The sequence below is a fragment of the Semicossyphus pulcher genome, unplaced genomic scaffold (assembly GCF_022749685.1).
Source record: "Semicossyphus pulcher isolate SPU_LCO1_2020_fin unplaced genomic scaffold, fSemPul1.0.p SCAF_1, whole genome shotgun sequence".
NCBI classification, from domain to species: domain Eukaryota; kingdom Metazoa; phylum Chordata; class Actinopteri; order Labriformes; family Labridae; genus Semicossyphus; species Semicossyphus pulcher.
The window spans coordinates 29,957,261-29,984,609 of record NW_027211603.1 but is presented as its reverse complement, the minus strand read 5'-3'; the positions used below and the strand labels follow the sequence as shown (position 1 = coordinate 29,984,609).

Here is a 27,349-nt window from a genome sequence, read left to right as displayed (position 1 = left end):
CTCTCTTAAAATATAATACGAATTATTATAATAAAAATCTTAAACAAGGCTGCTTAGTCAAACAGAAATAACGCGTTTTTTAGTCTGTTTTTTGTTGCAACGTTTCCCAGTGACGTTTTATTTTGAAAGACCGGAAACGTAAATTATTCATTGTGTCTACCTTGATGATACTCATGACAAGCCACTCATTGATGTAAGCAGCGCCCACGGCTTAAATGAGCCTCGTTCAGGAGCGTTTCTTAGTTCAGACACGGAGGGAGAGCAGACAGACGCACGTTCCTCCTCCTCCTTCTCTTCCTCCTCTCACTCTCTCTCTCTCACTCTCTCTCTGTTCTCTTCCTCCATCTTTCTCTCTCTCTGCACTCCATCCACCACGCATCCATATGCGTCTTTTGGATACCTACCTCTCCTAGAGCGCGTGCTGGATCAGTCCATCCTCCACATGTCATCTCCTGTGTAGTCCTGCTGGAAGCTGTATTAACAGTGATGATGCCTGGCTGAGAGGCTCGCACTGCTCCTCATCTCGCGTCTGCTGGATCACCGACTGAAGAAGATCCTGGTGCTGCTGCTGCTGCTTCCCCTCCTGGAGTGTGCCTCTGCGTAATGGATTTACTGTTGTCGGAGAAAAGTTGGATTTCGTGAAGAGCGCAGTGGATGCCTAACATGGACAGAACAGGAGGGCGTTTTTAGAAAAGGTGCTTTTGGGTTGGAATCACATCGTGAGAGGAAATGCACAGAGGTGAGTTGTGCACGAGCTGCCCGATCATCCGTGATGCGCGTCAAGGTCCAACGCCTTGGGCAGAAACAATCGACAATTTATTTTAAGCTTGGATTTAGTGCATTTTTACGTTTTCTCCTTGTAGCACAGCAAATGCTTTATTTGCAAACGATGTCAGTTTCAACCATTCCAAAACAAATCTAGGATTTGATGAAACTGAGAAATACTCATCATGAATCAGCTTCAGAAAAGATTAAAATATCCTCATTATTATGACGTATTTCTCCTACACTGAGACAGAAAGGTGATTTACAGCCAAATCAATGAAAAATCTGTCCACCGCTCTCCGCACATCTCCTTTTCTGTGTCGTTTATTTGTCTTTTGTATCAACTTGCCCTCTCGTGACTGTTTATGGGAAATCTTCTTTTTATTTCCTGATCGATATCGCCATTGAACACTGATGTATAATCCACAAACTGTCATTAATTTCCAGCATGTTTTGCTCTACTTTCCTAGATTTGGAAAAAGCCAGACAGGTTCTCCTGAGTTTAATGTGGTTGGTTTGAACTGGCCAGAGCCCAGTCCATTAACTAAATAAACTAAACCAGCCTCACCACTTATTAATCCCTTGTGGTTTTGATCATTTTATCTTATGAAAATAAGTCATTTTTTAACTGTAATGCTCCTACGCGCTGGACCATTTGAGCGTAATGTAAAAGGGAGCGGACCAGAGAGGTGCTCCTGCCTGCAGCCAGTTTGGACACTACGAGGTGTGCCTCTGCTCACAGCAGCCTACGTGAGTGCAATATGACGGTGATTCATGATTATAATTAACAGCAAAGGTCAAATATTATTTGATAACCACACAGAGGCGACAAAAAACATCAGGGAGCTTTACGTCTTTCCAATAAGCGGAGAGTTTGAACCAAACGTGCCACACTAACATAAAAACACAAACACAAAAATAGTAGCCTATGTTTCCAAACATAAATGCGTGTTTGAAGATTTTGGTTAGAAATAGTTTAGAAGCCATATTTACTTTAAACACAATAAAAGCTTTAATTTGAGTAACATACACACTGGCTCATATTCACACTACTCACATCTGCTACAATAGACTATTAAATCTCCTGCGTGGTAAGGCAAACTCCCTAACTTCAGAGCCACACTGACACTTACGTCCGTTGTCATGCACACCCGACAGCCTGTGCGCGGGCTTCTGCTTCACTGACTCCAGCTCCAGCCACTGTCTCGCGCCATCAACACCTGAGGCGCGCGCCGCAGCACACGGCTGCAACACCTCTTGATGCGTTCAGTGAAGCGTTCATAACGCTTCTGTGTCGCCAGTTTACATCGGAAGCTTTGTGGTTAAGCAGGTAAATATTTGTAGATGTTTAAGGACATTAGTAACTGAGCAGAGCTAACTGCTAAGTATTCAGCCTAGCTTAATAGCTGTAAATTATAATTAGCCCTTAAGTGGACACAGGTGAAGCCTACCTTTAAGCTATCCTTTGTCATGTATAAAAATGGCGCCTTTCTTCCCTTTAGCTGTAACAGACCATGACACCGCACTAAAAGTAACGTCTATATCACCCTTTTTTATGAAGCTTTATTAGTGGCTTAAATGTGGTAGACATGCCTTGCCTTGCCTTAGCTCATTAGGTGTTAGCTTACTAATTTACCTATTGTTTGGTAGCCTATAAGTAACCTAGCTGGCATACTTGTGATTTATGAACCCAATTAAGGCCATATTTCCATATTCGGACAGGAAATCCCTTATTATGAGCCCTTATAATATTTCTAATCCTTCTTTAATCCTGTGTTGCAGAAGACTGTGGTGTTGACCCTTGTTTTTGGGGGTTGTCCGGTCACTCCATTTCAAGAGAAAAAAGCAGATTACAGCCTGTATTTGACTCGTAAGCTGGAGTGAGAAGTGATGTAAAAATGAAATGACATGACCTAGAATCGCAGGGTTGAACGCCGGGTAATTTCTGCTCTGGCTCTTTAAAATGAGCAGAGGTCAGATGACACTTCAGTTAGTGGGATGTTAGGATGCCCTAAAATGTCAGATATTTTTTTTTACATGAATGGCACTCTTTGGCAAAATGTGATCATTAGGGGGCATCAGATATTAAGAGTAATGCGTTTTTTTAAATACCATAGTCTTTGCATTCTTTATAAACTGTGTTGTTTCTTTTTAACAGATTGATCACCTATTTTTACACACATTCACAAGTCCTATTCTTAGTGTTGAATTGACCTGCATGCCTGCAACTCTGTTTAGATTTTCATTTATTTATAATGTGACTAAAGACAGAACAAATGCTTTTATAAATCATGCAACGACCGTTCCCAAAATGCAGAGTCATTTTTTGTTAGTATTTCCAAATAACAGTCCTTAAAAAATAACAAGAGCCCAGCTTTGTTGAGCAGTTTACAGTGTTTTTGCTGTCTGTAAGATTTAATAACTGGCTTATCAAGGAAAAAAGCTTCAGTGAAAGCCTACAGCACTCTTTTTTTTGTTACGTTCTTGGGTTTGGGTGGTCTGTTCTCTAAATGTGCCTGTTGTAGCTCATTCACACACCTACCACACTCGACTGAGAGATAATGGAGATAGAAGTAATGAGGAACCCGCAGCCTGGGGGCCGACAGTGTGTGTGTGAAATGAGTCCATTCACACATGCATGCTCATTGGTGCTCATGTTAACCATGAATTCTTCTTCACTAGACCCCCACTCTCTCTCTCTCTCTCTCTCTCTCTCTCCCTCCTCCATCCTTCCTTCCCGGGTGCCATTATGCAACGTGCCAGCCTCATGCCCGCTCTGTAATGCGATGTGAGCGGGCCAACCCATTATGAACTCAGTGGGGATCAGGTCTACAGGGGCTTATCAGAGCGAGGCAGTGTCAGGAGCTGTAACATGCTCGCCCTCGGAGCAGATATCATTGTAATACAACATATTTCACCTATTGTCTGCAGCCGTGTTCTGCCCAAACGCCTGTCTTCTCATCAGCGCTGTAAGCCTCGGAGCCTCTAATCCTGTTTTTTCTGCTAATGCTTTATGTTTCTGGAGCCTCCAGGCTGCAGATTAGTAGGTTGGAGTCTCGAGGTTTGCATGAGAGTTGATGGTTTAAAAGTATCTTCAATGAACTTCGCCTCATGATTTCTCTACTAATGTTTTGACTACCTTCAATAATCCTGCCATAGCTATTTAAATTACTAGAAGTTGTAGTACTAATACTTTTAGTACCGTTGCTTCTTTCAACGGGCCTTTACTGCTACTTATATTAAAACATCTGTGGAAGCAGGCCCAATAAAGTTTTGGATCCAATCAGTGTAGAGCTGAAACTTTTAATAGATACTTAATTATTCAATCACAGAAGATCAGATACTATTCTGATGATCGATTAATCATTGAAGTCACTATTTCTTGCAAAAATGCATTTATTGCTTCCTTAAGAATTGATAGGCATGAAGCTTTTCATGGATCAAATGCTTTAGCCAGAAAAAAGATGTGTAATCAGTCCATCCAATATTTTATTCTGAAATGCATAAATCGATTGGGTGGCTTGCCTACCTGTCTGCACATGAGCAGAGTCTTTCAAAAGCTAATTATAGCAGAAATATTTTGACTCTTGCTGGCAAAGTTTCCTACCCCAGACTTAATTTAGAGAATATTCTGCTTTAATTTTCCTTTGTGATGTTGAATTTTGGGGTAGAAAGTTTTGAAGGTGTTTTCAGTGACAGGAAGAAAGTGTCCCTTAATATTTTCTCACATCTTATAATGAAAGTCAGATTCATGGATTGTGAGGAGAATAAATAGTTGCAGTCTTTGTTCAGTGTGATGACTGCTGGACTACAGAGCCAGCAATATTAAAGTTATTAATAATTTCTCATAGAAAAGAAGAATGCAGTCTGAGGGTTTGCATTCACTTTAATAACTGGAGCATGAAACTGCAGAAGATTCTTGGTTAAATTAATTAAATCAAACTTTTTGGCAACCCGCCTGTGCTCCAAAAAGCCCAAAGTTTGACATGTTCACCTCTCAGTGTCTCTCTCAGGCTTATAGCTCTGTCATGTAAATTCCTCTTGCTTTGTCATGGATGCGTTGTATTGACAATGACATGATTATATCCTGAACATTATAAACCTTCTCTTTTCTCTTACAACTCTTCTACTTTATCAGCAATATATTTTTTAAACTTACCATATCAAGAGATGATTTCCTCCAAGGGGAATCCCTCCTGCAGCTGATCGCTAACTCTTATTTTGTGGCGGTTCAGCGATTTAGATGTTTTCTGGTTGAATACAAAAAGTATGACGTCGCCTGAGACTGATGTGTGGTTTCTGTGTTTTGCAGTGTGGATACTCTTCTTTCTAATAGAAGAGGGCTTCGCTCTGGCACAGAGAAGTAAAGGTAGGCACATTCTTTCCTTCCTATTAATGCTGTTTCACCGATATTGAAGCAGATGTAAATTATTATTGACAATTATCTTGACTTGAGAGTAAAAGAGTTATTTTCTTAACTCTGTTCAGCCTTTCCTCCCTCTTCCCTCTCTTTTTCATGCCAACGCTCCCTCCTCTCTCCCTGACTTCCAATCATTCCCTCATTGATCCCCCGACTCAATAACCCATCTGTTCATTTGTTCTCTGCCTCTCTGCTTTAAGATCCCCCGAGCGAGCATGGCGGCCAGAGCCCCAACCAGAACGACTGTGGCACGTGGGTCCGCAACATCAATGGCGGAGTGTTCACTTCGCCGAACTACCCCAACACCTACCCGCCCAACAAGGAGTGTGTTTACATCCTGGAAGGTAACGCAGGCTCCTTCGTCTTGTGTTGACAGAACAGCTGACACGGTTTCCCGCCTCTCAGCATATTGCCTCCTTCAGTGAATGACATTGTTTTATATAACCTCGCTGCTATCTGATTTTCTGTTCCTCCGCTGGCGGGCAATCAGCCTGACATTTTCCGAATGAGCCATCCTCCTGAGTTTGTTTCACCCCTCAGATATAAGCCTTTGAAAATGATGGAGAGTGGCGCATCTTTGTGGGCAGCCCCTGACTTGTGCCCTAATCAGAGTAGTGCTGGGTTCATCTCTATTGGCAGGGTGTGTCACAAGACTCCCGCTATTGAATGAAACATAAAAGAGATGAACATCTGCTGCACAGCTGAGATTTGGGGGCATATATCCCTGAAATGCAAGCGTCCTTGTCAACACTTTTGTCTTTACCAGGAAATCATATTCATCAGTAATTTAGGGAGACATAATGGAGAGCATCATTAGCAGCTATAGGAGATGAAGGCTGGGATAGTGGTTGATGTCTTGTCAAACTAAATTGATGAACTGTTTGTCCGTGAAGTTAAAGTACAGCCTCTCATGCAGATTAGATGTCGGCATAGTTTCCCTCTCTCTCTGTAGTGGGAGTAGATTTTACACATAGCTCAAGGGCTCCCCCTGTGGACAAATCAAGCTCAGACCTGTTGTGGATGAACAAGCTGTGACTCCATCACAGGCAGCATACTGGTGAGTGCAGAACAGAGATGGCAGAAGGACACACTAAAAAATGAAAAAACCTCTGGTAAAAGTAGAAGTACAGTTTTGTCTGATTTTATGACATGAAAGAGGAAAAGTTCAGAAATGTACTCACAGTATTACAGTAAAAAGTAGCCCTCTGAAGGATGCTTCAACCAGCTGTGTTAGTGCAAAGCTAACTGAACCTCACATTAGCCTTGCTCCAATATTACTTATTTTTGAATGTCTTCTCTGAATTTGTTTAGTTTCATCGATGTCTCTACAAGCTCTCCCTGTCAATCACAGACATCACCTGCACCAGAGGCCTGTTCGCAAAGTCTAGTTTCCTGCTCTTGTCTGTTTGGTTCTTGGTATCTTAAACGTTGTTGTTCGACATGTTACGTCTGTTGTGTGCAATATGCACTGGTGTACAGCTCTGGAAAAAAATTAAGAGACCACTCCAAATGTTCCTTAAATCAGCAGCTCTGTCTTCATGTCATGAGCAGCCCAATCCAGATCTGAAACCCCATTAAAACCTCCTGAATGAGATCAAGAGGAAGACGGACGGTCACAGGCCAATGAACAAGGAGTGGCAAAATGTCTGTGACAGACTGGTGGAGAGCATGCCAAGACGCATGAAAGCTGTGATTAAAAACCAGGTTATTCCACCAAATATTGATCCCTGAACTCTTCCTGAGTTTTAACATTAGTGTTCTGTTGTTTAAACATGAACATTAACGTGTTTTCTTTGCATTATTTGAGCTCTGGAAAACATCTTTTGGTTATCTTAATCAGTCGTCATTTTCTGCAAATGAAAGGCCTAAATGAGAATATGTTCATTTTACTCAAACACAAACCAGAACATATTTTTGCAGTGGTCTCTTAATTTTTTCCAGAGCTGTATATAGCAAGGAATTATCTGTTGTTTGTGTTATTGTTGCATCCATTTAGGTTAAAATGGTTTTTTTGAGTTGGAAAGGCAGTGATGTAAAATATAAAATATAAAGTAACAAGCCTGTTCTTGATAGTTGTGTTAAAAATGAAGGGGATAAAAGCAAAAAACTTCTACATAAGTGCAGTAATGAAGTATTTGTATCTGTCAAACCTCTGCATCCAGCCTCTGGAACAGTCCTTGGGTCTGAGTCGCCATCGTTTGCTATTATTTGGTCTTAAATGTCCTCAGTCATATTCATATCTGAGCTACAGTTTAGAGCCTTTTATTCTCCCTCTCATAGAGACGCTCACGTTTGTGCTCATCAGATATCTTTGTCATCATAATTTGTGGTTAGCGAGGCTAATTGATTATGTCTTGTCCCCCGCTTCATCAGCTCAATAGATCTAGTGATTATACTTTCTGTATCAAGCTGCGTTATTTGTGTGTGTGTGTGTGTGTGTGTGTGTGTGCGTTGAAAGTAATAGAAAGATTGATGCTCATCACACCAGGGACTGAGCAGGAAGTGCAGGCAGACAAGCTTCTCGTTGAAGCAGAAAGAGAGAGGACTCTGGCTCAGAGAACAGAGGCACACATTCACAGAGAGAGAAAAGACAATCGTGTGTTCTTTTATTTCTCTTGCACACTGTCGCACACGCACACACACACATGCACACACACACACATGCACCGCCCTTGACCTCGCTCTTTTCTCTCTCTGATGGGGCATGCTCTGCTTCTCCATGCCAGAGATGATTCAGAGCCTCACTTCCCACCCTCAGCATCTTTATTTAGCATGATTCATCTTTGCAGACAGGCATGAATTGCCCTTGTTAAATACTTCCTCTGCGTGTGGGGGGTAATGTTATTAAAGGGCCCTGTCCATTTAGTACACAGACACACTCTGGATTTGCGTGACTGATGAACTAGTGAACTACAGTTTGTGCTGTGATTGCAATGTTCTGGATTCAGGCCTTCTGACTCAGACAACGCTGGCATGTCAGCCTGTCCCTCTCTTTGGTATGTGTGTGTTGTGCATACAGCTGTGTGATGCATGCACTGTTACACCTTTTAACACTTAACTGTCTGTGCAAAAGTGCACTGTGGCTCAGTGTAAAAGTATAAGGGCAGTGTAACAGCGCTGTTGTGGTATTTGTGTAAACGAGGTCACTCACTCTTCCTCCACCCTCTCCTGGCTGTAGCTTTACTTCCTGCCATTGTGTGTTTTCCTTCCTGTGTGATTGTGTGCCCCACTCACCTGTGTCTCAACAGCCTGTATTTAGTCTTAATATTCCCCTGTGTCTGTGCCAGATCCTCTTTAAACCTTGTTTCTAGTATTCCCAGTGTTAGTCGTAGTAATTTTGCCTTATTTGTCTACACCTTGTCGATATTTTAGGAGGGATTTTTTATTTTCGCCGGCTCTCCATCAGACTCCCTGATTTACCATTAGCCCGAGTTCTTGCCTTTTGTCTTGTAATAAATAATTTGGCCAGTCTGCCTCAGAGTCCATTACCTGTGTCTGCAGCAATCTTAAAAGTGCATGCTTTATAGACGCTGAAATTCGTTTATGATGCTGTTTGGCACTATTATAAAAGCATAAACCAACGCATTAAAAATGCCTGGGTGAGCTCATTAAGTTAAACATCTACTTTAATCTAAGATTTCCTGTGCTGTTATCGGAGAACATCCAGGCAGAAAGCTTGTGCAGGTTTTCAGTGGGTTTATTCAGTGTACCTGCCTTCAAAAGGCAATATTTAAAAGGCAGCCCAGTAAGAACTGGTGTAAAGAAACAAACAACTTCTGCTGTAACACGTTTACAACTTCAACAATAAGAGGTATAATACAATTCAACAGTGATGCAGCCTGTGAAAATACAGAAAACTCCTTTTCTTCATGAATTGCCAACTCAGTGCTTTTGTGCAGCAGTGGCATCGCCCCCGCTCGTGCACCAGGTGCCAAATATCCGTTGATTTTAAAAGATGATCTTTTCGGCCTTTGCCTGTATTGTGAAGGACAGTGGATAGAGTCGGACATTAGGAAGAGAGAGTGGAGATGACCTGCGGCCGGAGGGCTGAGGGTTGGAGTTGAACCCGCTGCGTCGAGGGCTGTGCTCCTCTACACATTGGGCGTGCACTTTAAGCGCTGAGCTGAACCGACGCCCCACCTCTTGATTGTTATACGCTTCTCTTTAAATGTGCTGCCATGTCTGATTAAAGATATATGCAACATTAAAATATAGTGAGTTATATGTGTATGGCATCGTCAGTTTTATAGGTAGATAAGACAGAAATATTTCACATTTAGTTGCTAAGTCTGAGCTAACTTCTAAAAAGTTTGTTCTTCAATCAGCTGAGGGCTGAACTTCCAAATCCTGATTAACTCATGTTTGACTTAACTTTTTATTTAGAATAGCATCCAGATTTCTCTTTGTCCTGAAAAACAAGATTTAATCTCAATCCTTTTGTGTATTTACTCCCTTTGTTTCCTTTGTTTCCTTTCTCCTCCCGTTCTGTTGTTCACCAAAGCTCTCCCCAGACAAAGGATTCAGCTGGCTTTTGATAAGAATTACTACATCGAGCCATCGTTTGAGTGCCGCTTCGACCACATAGAAATCCGTGATGGGCCATTTGGGTTCTCTCCTCTCATTGATCGCTTCTGTGGGGGAAAGAACCCGGGCCTGGTGACATCGACAGGACGCTTCATGTGGATCAAGTTCACCAGCGACGAGGAGCTGGAAGGCCTCGGTTTCCGCATCAAGTACACCTTCATTGCAGGTAAGGAGGTCGGGAAAGTACATATATTCTTCACTCCAGTGCAGATAACTGTATAAAAAAGACTCTGCTAAAAGTAGGATTTATTGACTCAACTTCTGAACTCGGAGTAAAAGTGAAAAAGTACAGCTCTGAAATATACTCGCAGTATCAAAGAAAAAAGTTGTCGTAGACCTCTGAAGGCGGTTTTTGTGCAAAGCGAACTCAGCCTCGTGTCACATCTGGGAGACTATTATTCTATCTTTGGAACAAATAAAACAATAAACTGGAAATAAGGAACATTATCTTTGCTCAGATGTGTAAATCAAATGGATGGGAAAAGTTTTGCAGCTTTGAATCTGCTATGATGTCGTTGGCAATCCATGGTTAGATCATTCATGTCAAGTTAAGTCTGTCCTGCGTGATACGCCCTGATGTTCAGTCAAGGAATCTCAATAAAACGAGGCTTTATTGTCCCATCCCTTGAGTTTGAAATCATCTCGATGTTGTTAAGCAGCAGTGGTTCCAAAACTTTGTCTGCAGTGCCCCCTTTGGTACATGAAAATATTTTCGAGCCCTCCCTACTCCTCACCATGCTCATATGCTCATCGACACATAAACATAAGGTACATCCATAGACACACGGCTGTGGCTCAGAGTCGGTCGTCTCTCAATCGGAAGGTTGGAGGTTCGATCCCTGACTGCTACAGTCACATGTCGAAATGTCCTTGGGCAAGACACTGAACCCCAAATTGCTCCCAGTGGCATAGTCATAGATTGGAAATTGGCACTTAGGTCCTTGCCATCAGTGTGTGAATGAGTGTGTGAATGGGTGAATGTGACATGTAGTGTAAAAGCAGCTTTGAATGGTCGCAAGACTAGAAAAGCACTATATAAGTACAGTCCATTTACCAGTCCAAACACACTATCAGACACGTCCTTTGCTAACAAATTTCTGTATCTTTAGAAGCTATATGAAACATTGTCAAAAAACGTTTACAGAAAAGCCAATTTTACAGAGGAAGCAATTCAAAGTGACACTGCAACTTTTTAACGTGTAATAGCATAAAAGTTGACCAACTCCCTGGGAAAAACAACTTCATGAAAATCTTTGAATGATTTACACCAAAAGTACAGCAATATTTTCAATGACTGGTGTTTGCCTGCTTTGTGCTACAGATCTTCTCAAGTCTGGGATGCAGCTGTCAATGATGATTTTCACTCTTAGTTCATTGTCAATGTCCAGCTTTGATCTGTATTTAGTCTTGATTGAGGCAACTGCAGAAAAACCTGTCTCTGGAGTGTGGCCAGGGCTCTCCTGCCGAGCAGTGGGTACTCCTTTTCCACTCCAATCCAAAATGCAGCCATGTCTTGGACTTAAACTGCAGCCTAATTGTTGAATCAGAAGTGGCATCAGTAAACTGTCATAACCGAGATATGACTCTTCATATTTTCTTGTCTTTGTTTTAGTAGCTGTGACATTTGGTGTAGGTTCTCCAGCCTTGGATTTGCCTGGCAGTCCTTTCACAAAATTGGCCATGCTTTGCTAGCACTGAGAACGGTGTGCATTGTTTCTATTCAGCCTTTCCCCTGTTTAGGACTATCCGTGTTAAGGCGTCCCACAATGATGCAGAATAAAAATAAATGATCATTTCCTTCATATGCATTAAAGTTTTGAAAATGTAAAGAGTTGAAAGTACAGAAATTGGTGGGGGGAACGAAGAAAGTTGTCAGAAAAACAAATCAACACAACAAATGTGTTCTTTGTGTCGTCCCATCTCTGAGATGAACACTCAAACTGTATACCCTCACACTCTCTAAGCTGATTGCTGTACAAAAAGATGTATTTAGAACTGGATCTGGTTACTTTCTTTTGACAAAGTCCCCCAAAATATAGAGGACAATCTGATGTCAGAGTGACAGATAATATACCATCCTTCCCGAAAACATTATTTTATTGCATTGCCCATCTTGCTCAGTAAAAGTTGGCTGAACATGGCTGGACATCCACAGGTCGCCCATGGGGTGTCCAATTTCTCAAACATCATAGCCGACTTTCCTTCCCTTTTTTTTGCTCTTCTTCAGAAAGATATTGAACATCAGAGCCGCCTGAGTCTGAGCCCAATATGCCTCGACATCAGAGTCTCCCATCAGGGGACAGATATTAGCTTCAAACCGACCCCATTGTGCTTTATCTGGACGGCCTTAATGGGATCTTATCTCGTGTTCTCTGCTTACCTATTTCTGCAGTGTGGATCGAGAGTAATGTGCCCAAATCTTATCATTTCAGACCCTGATTTCCATCTGCACGTGGGCGGACTGCTAAACCCCATCCCAGGTAAGCTCTTCACTTCTTCAGCTGGTTTGTGTTCGATCCTTTTTGAAGAGCTCCACTGTCCTCGGGAGCTTACCGCAGGCTATCTCTGCCTCTGACGTAAATGCTGAATGCACAAATGTACCTTGACAAGCACACAATTGTACGTAAAGTGAAAGGATGTTCAGACACAAACATACACAAATTTAAACACACAGCGCTTTCATCCTGCTCTTTCCTTCCTGTCCTTCTGCCTTTGTTCCTCCGTCATCTTATTGTCCTATAATCCTAATCCACTGTGCTCACTTCAATACCACCTTAAATCCTTTACTTCTTTAAATAACATCCTTCATCTGTCCCTCTCTCTGTCATCTTCCTCTCCTCATCTTTTTTCCTTTCATCTTTTGCTCTCTCCTCTCTTTTTTCTCTCCATGTGACCCCTCTCTCACCCCTCCTGTCTTATATCTCTCATTCTTCCTTTTATTCTTCTCACCTCCCCTCCACATTTCCCCTGCCTCTCCACAGACTGTCAGTTTGAAATCGGAGGATGGGACGGGGTTATACGATCCAGTCAGGTGGAGGAGGAAGAGAAAGTGAAGCCTGGTGATGCTCTGGACTGTATCTGGACCATCAGGGCACCTCCTCAGTCAAAGGTCAGTGTAATCTGTAGCCTGGTCTTTTCCCTGTTTTGATGACTCGTTTACGTATACATTAACGTTTACTTATCTATTGTCACTTACTCCTAGTTGTATAACACTTGTAAATACCTTGTATTTTTATATATCTATCTATTATTTATACTGTATTCACTGACTTGCTACTTTGTCTTGGTACTGCTTTAACACCTGAATTTCCCCCCTAGGGATCAATAAAGGTTTCTCTTATCTTATCTTAAAGCTCAGTTGTGTAAGACTGGGTTTGTATTGGTCGAGTTATGTGCAGAGATGGAGTATACCATTTTTAGGTGTGTTTTCATTTGTGTATAATCACCTGAAATATGAATTGTTGTGTTTACATTATCTAAGAATGAGCTCTTTATATCTACAGACTTCAGCTTTGATATCAGCTTTATTGTTCCCCAGAGAAAAATTAGACCTTAAAACATAAAAAAAACACACTGAAAAAGGCATGCTAAAATACATCAAGTGACAACCAGAAACCCAGAGTTTACATGTTAAACTGTCCTTAAAGCCATCATCAGTAAACCAATAGTCAGCTGGATAATCATCAATAATGTAACAGAGATAAATATATATATTGGTGGACTAAATATCTCTGTCCAGGAGATAGGAGCTCGTAATCTCCACAAGAAGCAGGTTTCTGTCTGATCCAACGCGTTCTGCTGCTTCTGTAGGTTCTCCCACATGTGTGGAAGGGGAAGCTGAGATTAGGGGAGCAGTAGTGAGTTGATTGCATTGAAAACCTCCGAGCTAGATGCTCCTTCAAGAAATGTGACTTATGCACACTTTACCTTTATCAAAGCACATCTGATCAACTTTACTCTTGTGCCCATTCTGGCAGCCCCTGTGGAAAATGCGGTCTTCTCTGATCACGTCCTGTACATGTGTTGTGTTCTTTTCAGCTGTTTAACTGGCGAGCTGGTTTACTTCTGTAGGTCATTAGTGTAGGTATTACACTGAAACTGTGCCTGTTTCATAACCGGTTATGAAGTAAAGCATAATGTTTCATGTAGTTTTGTACGGAGGCCCTAAGCATTGGGGCTGCTCGAATAATTGAATTTTAATTAAATTAAATTGCCGGACTCCGTTTCGCAATGACGCTCGTTTTGTCCTGTGATATAAATCCAGCTCACCCCTTTCCCTCAGCAGTGACAGTTTCCCCGCCCACACTCACTCGCTAGACTGACAGGCTGTTGCGGCATGTAGCTCAGTCCAAGCCAACAAGAAAGGTAAAAGTAATTCTGTTGTTTGGAAACTCTTTGGTTTCAAGGAGTCTGATGAGGACCTGCAACAAATACTGTGCAAGATTTGTTACACGGCGGTGTCTGCACCACAAAGTCACACGACCAATTTGTTGACCTGAAATTCAATCACCGAGTTGCTTATGACCAAACATTAAAGGAGCGAAACACAGAGAGGAATAAATAATAGTGCATGTCAACAAGATAATAACCCAGACAGCCACGTACTGACAACAAACATCAGCAACAATTATTTTTAATTAATACAGTCTGCAAATATTACTTTGACATTAGGCGACTATTATTGTTATAACCAGGGGCAGTACAGGGCTGTCCGAGGCTTAACCCCGGAACATCCGGCAACACTTTCAGGGAGGAAGCTTTGTTATAAACGGTTTAACATATATCACATCTGTCAAAACTCAACTTCACAATAAACTGGTGGTCCCTTTTTTAAGAGAAAAAAGTTAAATAAATGGTTGCTTTCGTTCGCAAATCGTTTTCAATAATCCTGATCTCAGTTATTGACCAAAATAATTGTGATTATGGTTTTTGCCGTAATCGAGCAGCCCTACGAAGCAGCATTTCTGCTAGTTTTCTCAAAATCTCAACTTATTTATCTCAAGATAACAATGCTGCACCATAGTAACGCCAAATGATCATAACTTATATCCCCAGAGTTGCAAAAGCACAAAACAAACATAGAAATACGTTTAACTTACCTCGTTAGTGCGGGCAATGGCAGCACGGCGTGTCCTGGTCTGTAATATCACAGTGACCAGCCTGTTGTTTTGTTTTGTAGATGGCCAGAAAATCACGAGAAAGTGAGCTTTGTTATCTCGAGTTAACAAGAAAAAAAAAAGAAATGACTCGTTATCACCGGAAAATGGAGTAAATAAAATGTATGGAAGCATGTCCACTTCGTGCTTCCGTAGTTTTGATATGAAATGCATAAACATCCTGAGATCTCAAGAAATATTAAAGTATTTCAGGACTTATCCTACTCTCTTAGGGATATTCGTTATCATGCTGACTCTAACACACCTTAAAGACTGCAAAACCATTTTACCATTTTGAATCATCGTCAACGCTGCTCTCCATTATGTTCCACCGTTTCACTTCCCCTGAACACAACAAAGTGTTTTGTTGCACATCCTTCTGAATGCCTTCTCAGAGCTAAACCCAGTTCAGAGTGTTTATTTTGGTTATTTTCAGTTGCTATTATTCTGTCATTATTGTAATCAGCGCGAAGGCGAAAAACTGCACAGAGTTTATTAATTTTTTAGACACGACAAATGAAATCTCATCGTGCTGCTGACGCATGCAGTCAATCCCAGAATAGATCTGAATAGTCATCCAAGGAAAGGAATCTGTTGAGAAATAATGAAGCTGTGAACAAAAACAAGGGAAAGAACAGCTCTGAATGTGAGGCCTCAGCATGAGTTTGAGTATCAACATCCGTAGCAGATTTGTTCCCCACTGAGAAAAAATAGCGATGGATTCATGGATCCTTCAGATCAAAGCAGCTGCTTTTGTGTTGTAAAATAACAGTCTTACCTGCTCTGTTACTAAGACAGTAATTAAGCAAAGCAACCAGATGTACGTCTATACACACCGATCAGCCATAACATTATGACCACTGACAGGTTGAGTGAATAACATTGAATATCTCGTTACAATTGCACCTGTCAGCGGGTGGAGTATGTTAGGCTGCAAGTGAACATTTTGGCCTTGATGTCGATGTGCTTGAAGCTGGAAAAATGGGCAACCGTGAGGATGTGAGCGACTTTGACAAGGGCCAAATTGCGATGGCTACCTACCTAAACATTGTTGCAGACCAAGTGCACCCCTTCATGGAAACAGTATTCCCTAATGGCAGTGGCCTCTTTCAGCAGGATAATCCACCCTGCCACGCTGCAGAGATGGTTCAGGAATGGTTTGAGGAACACGACAAGTTCAAGGTGTTGACTTGGCCTCCAAATTCCCCAGATCTCTATCCAATCCAGCATCTGTGGGATGTGCTGGACAAACAAGTCTGATCCATGGAGGCCCCACCTCTGTTTTGGCAGCAAAAAGGGGACCTACATAATATTATGCAGGTGGTCATAATGTTATGGCTGATCGGTGTAAGTCATTCAAGACTTTTCTTGATGTATGTATGGCAGCTTTTTGTGCGAACAAATCCTCCTGTTGTCATGTCTGTTGTTTATTTCAAACGTAATGGTTGTGAGCAGTGCAAATACACAGAGAGGCATCATGGGAAAAAGCTCTCCAGACAAATCATATTTATAAAACACAGCCGTGGAGTTCTAGTCGTGCATTTTTAAGCCAAGAGAAGCCCAGTTATTTGTTCTCCTGAGTTCTGATTTTATGAGTGCATATAGAAATTACAACCATGGCCCGGCTGTCCTTGATTCATTGCTGCTCTGCTTCTTCCTCATGACTAAATGAGTCATCAGCACGCTCCCATGCTACTCCCTGACCATAATGAACTCACACACACACACGTGAAGTCATGCACACATAATACGTAATTAAACATCAGATGCACATACAGTCACAAATTACATAATACAGCCAGTATATGGTACCGCAAGCAATCGTCCACACACATTTAACATTAACATGTACTCAAAGAAATATTATGCATACATCTATAAACATTCATCCATGACTCACACATACAGTAGCTAATTTCTCTCACACGCAAACACACACAGTCATTGCATTGGTCCTTCATGTGCAGCGTGCAGCAGCATTGATGAGGATCTGAATTTAGCCGCTGCGTTGAGTCGCCCTGATGGATGTTAGCTCAACGAAGCAGAAGGAACAGAGAAACACACTCAGCAGCCGTGTTAGCGCAAATCCTTAACTGCTGCATGGTTACAGGTGCCTGTGTGCTGAAATTACATCAAGGTTTATGTCCCATTAGGACCAAGATCTCATGATGTCTTCGCTGCTGGTTTGGCTTATTAACACAGTTTAAAGACATTTATTATGCAAGTACTTTGAAGGTTTAAACTTCTATATGTTTAGGCTAGGTTGCACGGTGGTGCAGTGGCTAGCCCTGTTGCCTCAGATCTAGAAGGTTCCTGGTTCGAATCCCTGTGTTTGCATGTTCTCCCCGTGCATGAGTGGGTGTTCCCTCCGGGTACTCCAGCTTCCTCCCACAGTCCAAAGACATGCTCGTTAGGCTCATCGGTGACTCTAAATTGCCCGCAGGTGTGAAAGGTTGTCTCTGTGTGTCAGCCCTGTGATTGACTGGTGATCAGTCCAGGTTGTACCCCGCCTCTCGCCCAATGACAGCTGGTATAGGCTCCAGCACCCCCGCGACCCTGAACAGAAGAAACTCACTGAGGACCTCTAGTGGACAGATTAAAACCACGACTCTCTAATAAACAGTTTAAGATGTTACAGTCAGAGAGTTCATGTCCGAATACTAAGACTAGACTGACGGCTGAATTCCATTTACCTGCATTCAGGGTCCAGGTATTCAGCATGCGGGTTTACTGTCATGGCTTACTGGGACACACAAGAACAGGATCATCATTAATGAAAGTAACACCAACATAAAGAAGTCAAAATGTCAGCCTGGAAAAAACAAGTTTTATCTCAAAGGATCTTTGTCACAGCAGGTATTTTGACAGTGAATCAGCAGCCCACTCTCACTCTAAAGTCGACAAATATGACTGCTTGGCCTGTAAAGTGTACCTAAAGTCTACATGGGGTGATGATCACAGTCAAACAAACATGGAACTTTAATCCAGGTGACCAATGTTAGTATTCAAGTAAAGATAGCAACATGATCTATCTCGGTCAGCAGGAAGTAACCTTACTAGGAGTCATATTTATGTTTGAAAAAAATAAGCTAGCCCCTTTGAGATCAGACTTGAACAAATACTGCCGACAGCCTAATATGAGCCTATAACCCCCGCTCTAAACTGTTTATGCAGTTCCTCTCCAAGTGTCTATCACAGGGTATTACTCTAATCTTTCATATTTATCCATGTCTGAACATTGATTAGATATATTTGCTTTACAAATTGAAATCATATTTGTAACGTGTACATTTCCTGTGTGTCTGCAGATCTACCTGCGCTTCATGGAGTATCAGATGGAGCACTCCAATGAGTGCAAGAAGAACTTTGTGGCCGTGTACGACGGCAGCAGCGCCATCGAGAACCTCAAAGCCAAGTTCTGCAGCACGGTGGCCAACGACGTGATGCTGGATAACGGTGTGGGGGTCGTACGAATGTGGGCTGATGAGAAGAGCCGACTCAGCCGCTTCCGCATGCTCTTCACCTCCTTTGTTGACCGTGAGTACCAGTCTCCTTAAATACATAACCGTCTTGTTCCATCGTTTCTGTTCAGTTGTGTCGTGCATACAGCTTGCTATGGTGACAGTTAATACATTCAGTAACGGGTTTGACACAAAGCTAATCCTTAGAACTTTTTTTGTGGCTCTCTGTCACAGGGCTGTCTCAGGGATCCAATTTCATACAAGTTTATGGCTCTGTCACGTATCCATAATATTTACTTAAAGGATACAGAGAGATCTGATCTGTCTCAGAGGCTTAACTTTGTATCGTTGGCGTATTATTTCTGTAACTTATCTTTTAGAATACCAAATTCATAATTTTAAAATATTGCACAGGATCTGTTAAATGGCATCACCCGATTATCACGCAACTGAAAGATAGCAGATAGTGATCAATTCAAAGAAATCTGATGATATTATTTTCACTGATCTGCACTGCTGACTCACAGCTCCTTCTCTAAAACATTAAAGATCATGACACGTTTATGGGAAGGTTTAGCATGTTGACTGATCTGTCAGCGATGCTCACATAACATCACTTGTTTGTAGCCTGATGTGTTGCAACTGCAAGAATGCAAGGTTAGATATAGGCTCTTATTTGACATTTAAGATCTGTTTATCTTCCCACAAACACCTTCATAGATGCACTTAAAGAAGTGGATTTGATTTTATGATATGATATGTATATTTCACAACTGGGTATCCAGATTTAGGATTTTTCAGGGTTCAATCTTGTCCGTTTATAGAGTTATCTCAAAATAGAATCCCTCAGAGATCCAATGTGATATCCTTTAGATATTGTCTGTATCATTGAAGAATACAAACGTATCACATCCTTGCAAAGTACCGTATTTCTGTGCATTCATCAAACAACAACAGGAAGAGGTAAATCTCTTGGGTGCCCTCTTTTGTGTCTGATTTTTAATCCTTTTTGCCATTTCAGAACTGTCCTTTATGAATAATGGGGCTCATGTCAAAATATATTTATACAAACACATCCAGTCACAGAGGTAGATCTGATTCCACGTGCTTGTCGCAGTTTAGTCTAAATGTGTTTGGAAAGACACGCTTCTCCCTGCCTCTGATGACTGTTTACTCTGTGTTATGGATACAGATGAAAAACACCATATGTCATTACTTTACAGTAACAGCCATGACATTATCCACCCACACACAAAAACAGATGATTTATGAGGTCTGCATCGGTCGTCACTAACAGACACTGAAGTGTCATTGCAGCAGGGAAAGCTAATTACACTGTGCCATGTTTAGAGTGCAGATATGAGAAAAAACCAATTATTCACTCAGGCATTTGTAAATAACTGAAAACATCAAATAATGTCTTGATATGCATGTCACAGCACAATTACTGTGTGTGCTTATTAAAGGGCACTCACTACAGGAAAATATGAACTTATCTGTTTAGGGAAGCAGCTGAGTGGGGATAATAGATCTGGTGGAAGTAATTAGACATTAAACTTCATCGTTTCTGAAGGACATGAAACTTTCAAACAGATGCTGCTTAAGGCTGCTCGTAAAGTAGCATTTTTTTTCTGTTAGCACACCGTTATATTTTCATTAAATGCCTGAACAGACTGAGGTATTAATTGCCACATTCTCCTGCACACTCCTCAAACCCTGGGTGAATGCTAATGTTGTTTTCATCAGCTTACCCATAACCATGGCAGTCAGAACTTAATGGCCTTTTAAATTCAGCCACGGTGGGTTTTCTTTTTTTACTCAGAGAGTCCTTAAGACCATTTGGATCCTCATTAATTCTGATCACACAGTTCATCTCACAGAAGTCTGAAGTCTCTTGATAAGTCCAAAACTTTATTTGGTTCGGAGTCAGCGACTGAAGTTTCGCTGGAGGTCAGAGGGATCCATTAATCTTTGTCACTCACAGAACAATATGAGTTTTGCCTTCCACACTCCATCATCCTTGTGTCTGAACCAGACATATTACAACTTTACTAAACACACACACCCACACGTACACACACAGTGCCGACATTTAGACATGAGTTGTGTGCTTGTGTGTGTGTTGGGAGAAGCGGTCCGGGTAAGAGTGTGAAGCGTTGTTGACACCCCATGAAGGCGGGAGAGACATAATCGCTTTGGAAGTGATCAGAGTGTCAGGGGAGCGACCCCGCATACAGGCTCACTGGGAGATAGATGGGGCGGACAATTCAACTCACACTAGTTCATACACAGACTTACACGCACACATGCAGTACGTGCCCCTTTGTCAAAGTTATTCAGCCCTGAGGCAGAGGAAGCTTGCAGGGAAGGGGAAGTGGAGGCTCAGAGCCCTCATCACAGTGGACCCCGGAGCAGGGGTGAAGCTCGTGGAGCGGACCGCGGCCTGTTTCAGCTGTGATAAAGACTCAGAGAGCGAGGCTGTGGCTGCTACAGGCTGTGGCTGCTACAGGCTGTGTGTGTATGAAAGAAGGAAAACCAGAGGTTATACCGTGTGCAAGACATTTGGTATTGTGCAAATATTTTCTGCCAATGCTGTGATCTCATTTCCTCACTGATTATTATTTTTTAGTATTTCTTAAATTATAGTGTTATAGCTATTTTCTTGCTTTACATCAATAGACTTCTCCTTTGTGGCCCTCCCTGTCGGTGCAGGCACACTGCATGCAAGCAGTTAATGTCCGGCATGGTTAGTTTGCCCCTTGTGGCTGTGGTTTGAGGAGTCTGTCAATGATTATGACTTATTAGTGAGAGAGTTGTCAAAAAGATGCTGTTGAAGAAGTGGATTCTTGATCAAATGCAGCTCCTTCTGCTGTGAATGCAGCTGCTATTTCCAGCTGGAAATCCAGCAGGTTTGTAGCTTAAACAAATTCAAATAAAACAAAATCATTGTTGATATAACAAAGCAGTTGCTGAGAACTACAGTACAATTATCATCACTCAGCTGGTTGTGCACACAGCTGCACAAAAAGGCGTTAGTGCTGCAGCTCGATTGGCTGTCAGTATGTGAGCAAAGTTTAAATATGTCAATCTTTTACACCCTCTCACTGCACCACCAGCTTGGTCTGCATCGCCAGGTATCCTAGCATGCTTAGTGTAGCAAATCAGCTGCACTGTGGCTCTGCAAAGTCGGATTGCTTTCATGTTTCTCTGTTAAAGTGAATTGATTGTAGAGTGTCCTGACTTAAGTATAGTCTGAAGATAGAAGGTGTTGTGTGTTGTACAGATCATAAAGTCTTTCACGGCAGAATTGTGATGAATGATTTTGAGCTGTATCAATAAAATTGTCTTGACTAGACTTGAATCAATAGAAGATGAGTAACAATTTAGAAATAATTGCATTATTTGCTGTTTTTTCTACTTAGCTTTGTATTTGGAGTGAAATAAGATTCTATTCTATATATGAACCGGGTTTCTGTACCTTTTTGCTGCAGCCTCCAATAGTCTATACCAGCTCAGGCAGCTGAATCTTCCCTCATCCGTGCAGCTCCTTCTTCTGACTGGCAGTGCATCGATCTCCTGAGCCCAGCAGCCAGCATCAATTACCAGCCATCTCTGTCTCTGTCTCTGCAGCCTTCATACGCTAACAGTCACTTTAATGCGGGTGTCTCATGGCACCTGCCAGACCACTTGCACCCTGTGATGTCCCGAAGCCAATTCTACCACCACCCCACCTCCTGCCTTTCTTTTCATCTTTTCCATATTCCTCCTCTGCCTACTCCCAGTATTCAAACCGTCCACCCTTCATACCCCTCTCCCCCTCTGCCTCCTGCTTCTTAAACTCCCTCGACTTGAAGGCTGCAGCTCAGTGAAGCGGGCCATGTCCTCCGCTCATCGCCTCATGATGTTGTGTCTGCAGGAAATGATGATGTATGATGTGCTCTGCAGACTGTCTCCATTAGACCTCTAGTATTTTAGGAAATAATAGAACATTGTATCTTTCATTTCATGCCTCTGCATGCCTCTCCTTCTACAGCTAAATTTTCTCCTTTACTGTTGTTTTTGTTTTATTGTTATTACCATCAAAATAGCTCCCAGTCCTTTTCTCAGTGTAGTCATCTTTTACTCAGCACAGTTAGGCAGCCGTTTTCCCCTTGTTGTTTTCTAAATTCCATTATCTCTGTATACTTTCCTGTGCCTGCAGCTCCCTGTTCAGCCAATACGTTCTTCTGCCACAGCAACATGTGTATTAACAACTCCCTGGTGTGCAATGGCGTTCAGAACTGTGTCTACCCATGGGATGAAAACCACTGCAAAGGTGATTGTCTCCTTTCTAACTATTCCAAGGACTTCTTTTTAAGGTTTTTCAGGTTAGATATTTATTTTCTTACCCTTTTCTCTCCTCTCCCCTCCAGAAAAGCGATCTAAGGGGCTTTTTCATCAGATCACTAAGACCCACGGCACTGTTATCGGTGTCTCATCAGGCATAGTTCTGGTTCTTCTCATCATCTCCATCCTGGTCCAGATGAAGCAGCCAAGGAAAAAGGTAGCTTATCGTTTGTAGTCGACATTTCGATCAGCAGGAAAGATGAAGAGACATAAACCGAGAGCGATGCTGGGACTCCAGACAGATTTCAAGGCAGGGAAGAAAGACAAAATCCACTGTTAGATACTTATGAAAAACATTGCAGGATATTTAAGGAGATGTTTAGTTTCATTGTGATATTGTCTTCAACGTTCCTCATCTCTTTTACTCCCACAATTGCTACTGGGCACTCCTTACTCAAAAGTCATTTCTCTAATGGCTGGTCTAATGAGGCTTCTGTAATTAAAGAAATTAGTCTCTGTGAGTCCCCTCTAATGGATTTCTCCCGCTGACTGTTAAGCATTGTGCTATAGAAAGGACCTCTAGCCGTAATTTGATGATTATCCATAAATAAGAAAAAAGGCAGTGTATGTGCACCATACAAGAAGGTCTTACTTCTTGTTTCAGGGTGTGAATTGCCTTTCACCACTTTCCTCCCTCCACCTTTTTTGATGCAAAATCTCAAATCCCCTGAAAACTTGATTTCAAATCTTTCAAGTATATTTGTTAATCAGATTTGACTGTCATTTGTCTGTTATCATCGCTTGACTCAGAAAGGCTGAATCTCAGTGAAGTCTGGACTTCACTGGTCTTGCAGATTTGCAGAAGGTTCGCTCGAGGCCACTTTCTAACAACCTGCTTGGAGTGTAGACGGACGTCACTGATTTAATTACCCACAAACCTTTGCAATCAGACATGAAGTTTTAGTTTTCTGATTGCCAATTAAAAAACAAAACATATTATGAATGCATAAAGCAATAAGCTGCTTATAGCCATCCAGTCTGGAACAAGTCGTAGTACATGAAATCTGCTCAGTCAGTGCATAAGAGCAGAGGCTGGACTGGATTCAGAGAATGTGATGAGTTGATGTTGCTTGAGGTGAAAAGAATGAGGTGACATCCCTTTTTACAGCTATAAGCCCCTCCGACCTAACCCCAGTAAGACACGTACTGAAAGTAACAAATACTGACACTTGCATAAACTCTTTGTGTTTGACCCCTCACTCTTGTATGAAAGAGAGAAAACTGTTTAAGGGCCCTTAAAGTAGGACGTTTAATGTGTTTTCTGACTGTTGGTCAGCTCAAACTAAGGATGGGCATTTCAAGTAATCTCAATATTCAATTAATCTAATTACCCTATGAACGAGTAATCGAGTATTTGCAAATTATATATATATTTTTTCACGTTACTACAACATACGTCAGACAAAAACCTCCTGGCCCGGAAATATTAGGCTACATGCCAGTAAGAGAACATTACTAAAAAACAATTTCAAATGCATTTATTAAACAACCTTAACAGGCCTTTCAATTAACATTGTTGCAACAGTCGGTTGTCAAACGTCACAGCGGTAGCGGACTGTATGGACTTCTGTTCTGTGTTCACGTAACTCTAAACCAACAGCATACATTCTAAGTTAAAATAAATACTAAATTAACTTAATGTACAGCAGTTTTATCCTGCAGTTTCCCTTAAATAAAAAAAATAACATCACGTAATGATTAGCTGTGAATAATGCGTTCAACTTAATGATGATGATGATCATAAAAATAGGCTTACTGAGCAAACTAACGCTTTCTTCATACATGTTTTCCACTGTCGTAGCTGTTGTCCGGCGTGATGGTGGCTTTTTGTCAAAGTGCTTCCAGACATCACTTGTCCTGGTCACGGCTGACATGGTGCATGTAACTGAGTTAAACTACTTTAGCCGAAAACAACGCATACGCAGGTGCGCGAGTAGTGTAACGTTACTCAAATAATGATGTCAACAATGAGTACTCGAGTATTCGTCCCCATCCCTAGTTCAGACTGTACTTCCACATATTATCTTCATATATGCTCATATCAGCGTGATAAACTGCCAATCAAACTGTCTGAATGATCTCCTTTTCAGGTTGTAGCTCGCCGGCCTGGTGTCTTCAACAAGGCAGGCTTCCAAGAGGTCTTTGACCCTCCGCATTACGAGCTCTTCTCCCTGCGTGATAAGGAGATATCGTCAGATTTAGCCGATTTGTCTGAGGAGCTGGACAGCTTCCACAAGCTGCGCCGCTCCTCCACCATGTCCCGCTGTGTCCACGAGCACCACTGCGGCTCGCAGGCCTCGGTGGCTACAGGCGGCGGCAGCATGAAGCACAGCCGCACCACCCTGAGCTCAATGGAGCTATCCTACCACAACGACTTCTCCAAGCCTCCACCCATGAAGACTTTCAACTCCACTGCCAGCTACAAGAAGAGCTGCTACGGCTACAAGCAGCACTCACAGACTCACGACTGCGACCAGCAGGTCATTGAGGACCGCGTCTCAGAGGAGATCCCATGTGAGATCTACGGGCGAGGAGGAGCAGGAGGAGCCACAGGTGGAGGACCAATGGGAGTAGGAGGACCATCAGGTATTGCAGGAGGAGGGATTGGAGGATCGGTGGGGATAGCAGGAGGAGTGGCCATGTCAGGAGGAATGGGTATGGGTGGAGGAGTGGGTATGGGTGGAGGAGTGGGCATGGCGGGTCCCAGTGGTATTGCTGGAGGTATTGGTGGTGGGATGGCTGGAGCCTGTGGAACCCTCAGTATCCGCGGCAACAGCGCTCGTAACAGTACCACCATCGTTGACCCACAGCAGCGCTCCATGTCCATGGACTTCTAGATGTTGGGAGGAGGAAAAGGAGACAGGAAATACAGAAAGAGTTTCACTCATTGAAAGAAGAGAAGGAGGGTCACTAAAGTCTTTAATGGATCACTCTCTTCTGCCTTTGCTTTAAAAGCAATATTCAAATTATTGCAGTGACACTTAAGGATGTTCTCCTCTCACAGTCTCGTATGAAAGCTTTTGGAAATTGGCAGACAAGAATAAGGACCAAACGAAGAAAAAAACATGAACGACTTTGTCTTTTCTTCTGAGGGATGTAGATGAGGGAGGGTGGAGACATCTCTCCTCCATCTTACACTCATTTAATCTCCTTTTCATAAGACAGATATAAGAGCAGGGTTCTCGCATGCAGACCCAGACGTCTCTCTGTTTGGAAGACTAAGAGACCAACTAACCAGTCAGACACAGGGAGAGAGAGGCAAAGAGTTTTTACATTTATTCACCTGCCATGCACAGATATATGATATACGGTGCGTCTTCTAATAATTTGAGTCTTTATTTTTGTCGGTGTACTGTACTGTTAAACCAGTATATATCCAGCCTCATGACGATGCTCGGCTTTTAACTCTTTAATCTTTTTCAAATGTTGCTCAGAAGATTTTATGAAGATGAATTATCCATGACATGTGGTGTTGATGATGATGATGAGGATGTTGATGATGATCAGAAATATGATGATGATGATGTGATATTACTATAATAAATATGTAGTTTTCATTGTTACCTCACACATACACAGAGGGTACGCTCCATTCAGTTTCTCATCACGAGAAGCACACGAAGAGACTTATTTTGGTAAGAAATTGAGAAAAAAAAAGTTTATTTCTGCTAATGAAGGGTATGAATGATCGTTTATGGAATATAAAGTTTGGTTGTGAGGCCAAGACTGAATTAAAACAGCAACCATCCCACCCCCGAACCCCACCAGGAGAAAGAGTCATTTCTCAACTCCCCCATGAACTGCGTGTGTAAAACAAGCACAACCTGTTTTCCTAAAGAGAAGAACATGTAGCCAATATGGGACTCATTTATGATTTTAACCAGTGGTTGTATAATTTCATTCTGTTGAATTAAATGAGAGTTTACTCACGCACTGTGTAAGCTTTTCTGTTCACCTGAACCAAGAGAGATGAAAATAGCAGCACCCTGGAGGCTTGAGATGTCGGGACAAGGTAAGATACACACAGTGACACGCAGACATAAAATAAACAGCTTATGCAGGGTTTGTCATTTGCTTTGAACTGTGTAAACCTAAGATTTCTGTCTCTCTTTTCTATACACAAAAAATTCCACTCAACCTTTACTGTCATGATGCATTTTGTCCTGTCGGATGCTCAAGGCAGGCTTTTCAAATATAACACCGTCAGATACTCGTGGTCACATCCAGCATGAAGCTTGGGTCGTGTGCTCCTCTGCGACTTGCATGTATGTATTTCCAGGACCTTCATGGTAGTTCAAGAAGAAAAAAAAAATGGAAAAAGACTCTTATTCAGTCGGCTATTCCACAGTGAAAATGTAAAACGGTTGGGCAATTCAAATAAAAAACAAGCAGGGTAAAAATCTATGCAAAGTGGCAAGCACAGTCGCTTCAGGATGTAGCAGTTCATTTTTCCCTTAAATACATGCCGGATTGTTGCAAACATTTGTGCAAAAGGGAAGTGAGCTCACAGGTGCAAAAACCAATCATGGCCACCAGAGGGCTTTGCAGCACTACAAAAAAAGGACTGAAATCAATTT

General features: G+C 42.0%; 1 protein-coding gene across 1 annotated transcript; it reads left to right on the top strand.

Moving 5' to 3' along the window:
• Positions 1-450: 450 nt before the first annotated feature.
• Positions 451-26,703, top strand: LOC138592016 (neuropilin and tolloid-like protein 2). Its single transcript, XM_069662613.1, has 10 exons — positions 451-739; positions 5,078-5,134; positions 5,386-5,529; positions 9,687-9,935; positions 12,202-12,249; positions 12,751-12,878; positions 18,234-18,462; positions 22,588-22,701; positions 22,799-22,929; positions 24,863-26,703. The coding sequence occupies exons 1-10, from the start codon at positions 730-732 to the stop codon at positions 25,607-25,609; spliced, it is 1,857 nt and encodes a 618-aa protein (XP_069518714.1). The 5' UTR covers positions 451-729; the 3' UTR covers positions 25,610-26,703.
• The last annotated feature ends 646 nt before the right edge of the window (positions 26,704-27,349 follow it).

Coding starts and splice junctions, on each gene's coding strand:
- LOC138592016 (XM_069662613.1), top strand. Junction 5,135..5,385: donor TCTGGCACAGAGAAGTAAAG/GTAGGCACATTC, acceptor CTCTGCTTTAAG/ATCCCCCGAGCGAGCATGGC. Junction 5,530..9,686: donor GTGTGTTTACATCCTGGAAG/GTAACGCAGGCT, acceptor TGTTCACCAAAG/CTCTCCCCAGACAAAGGATT.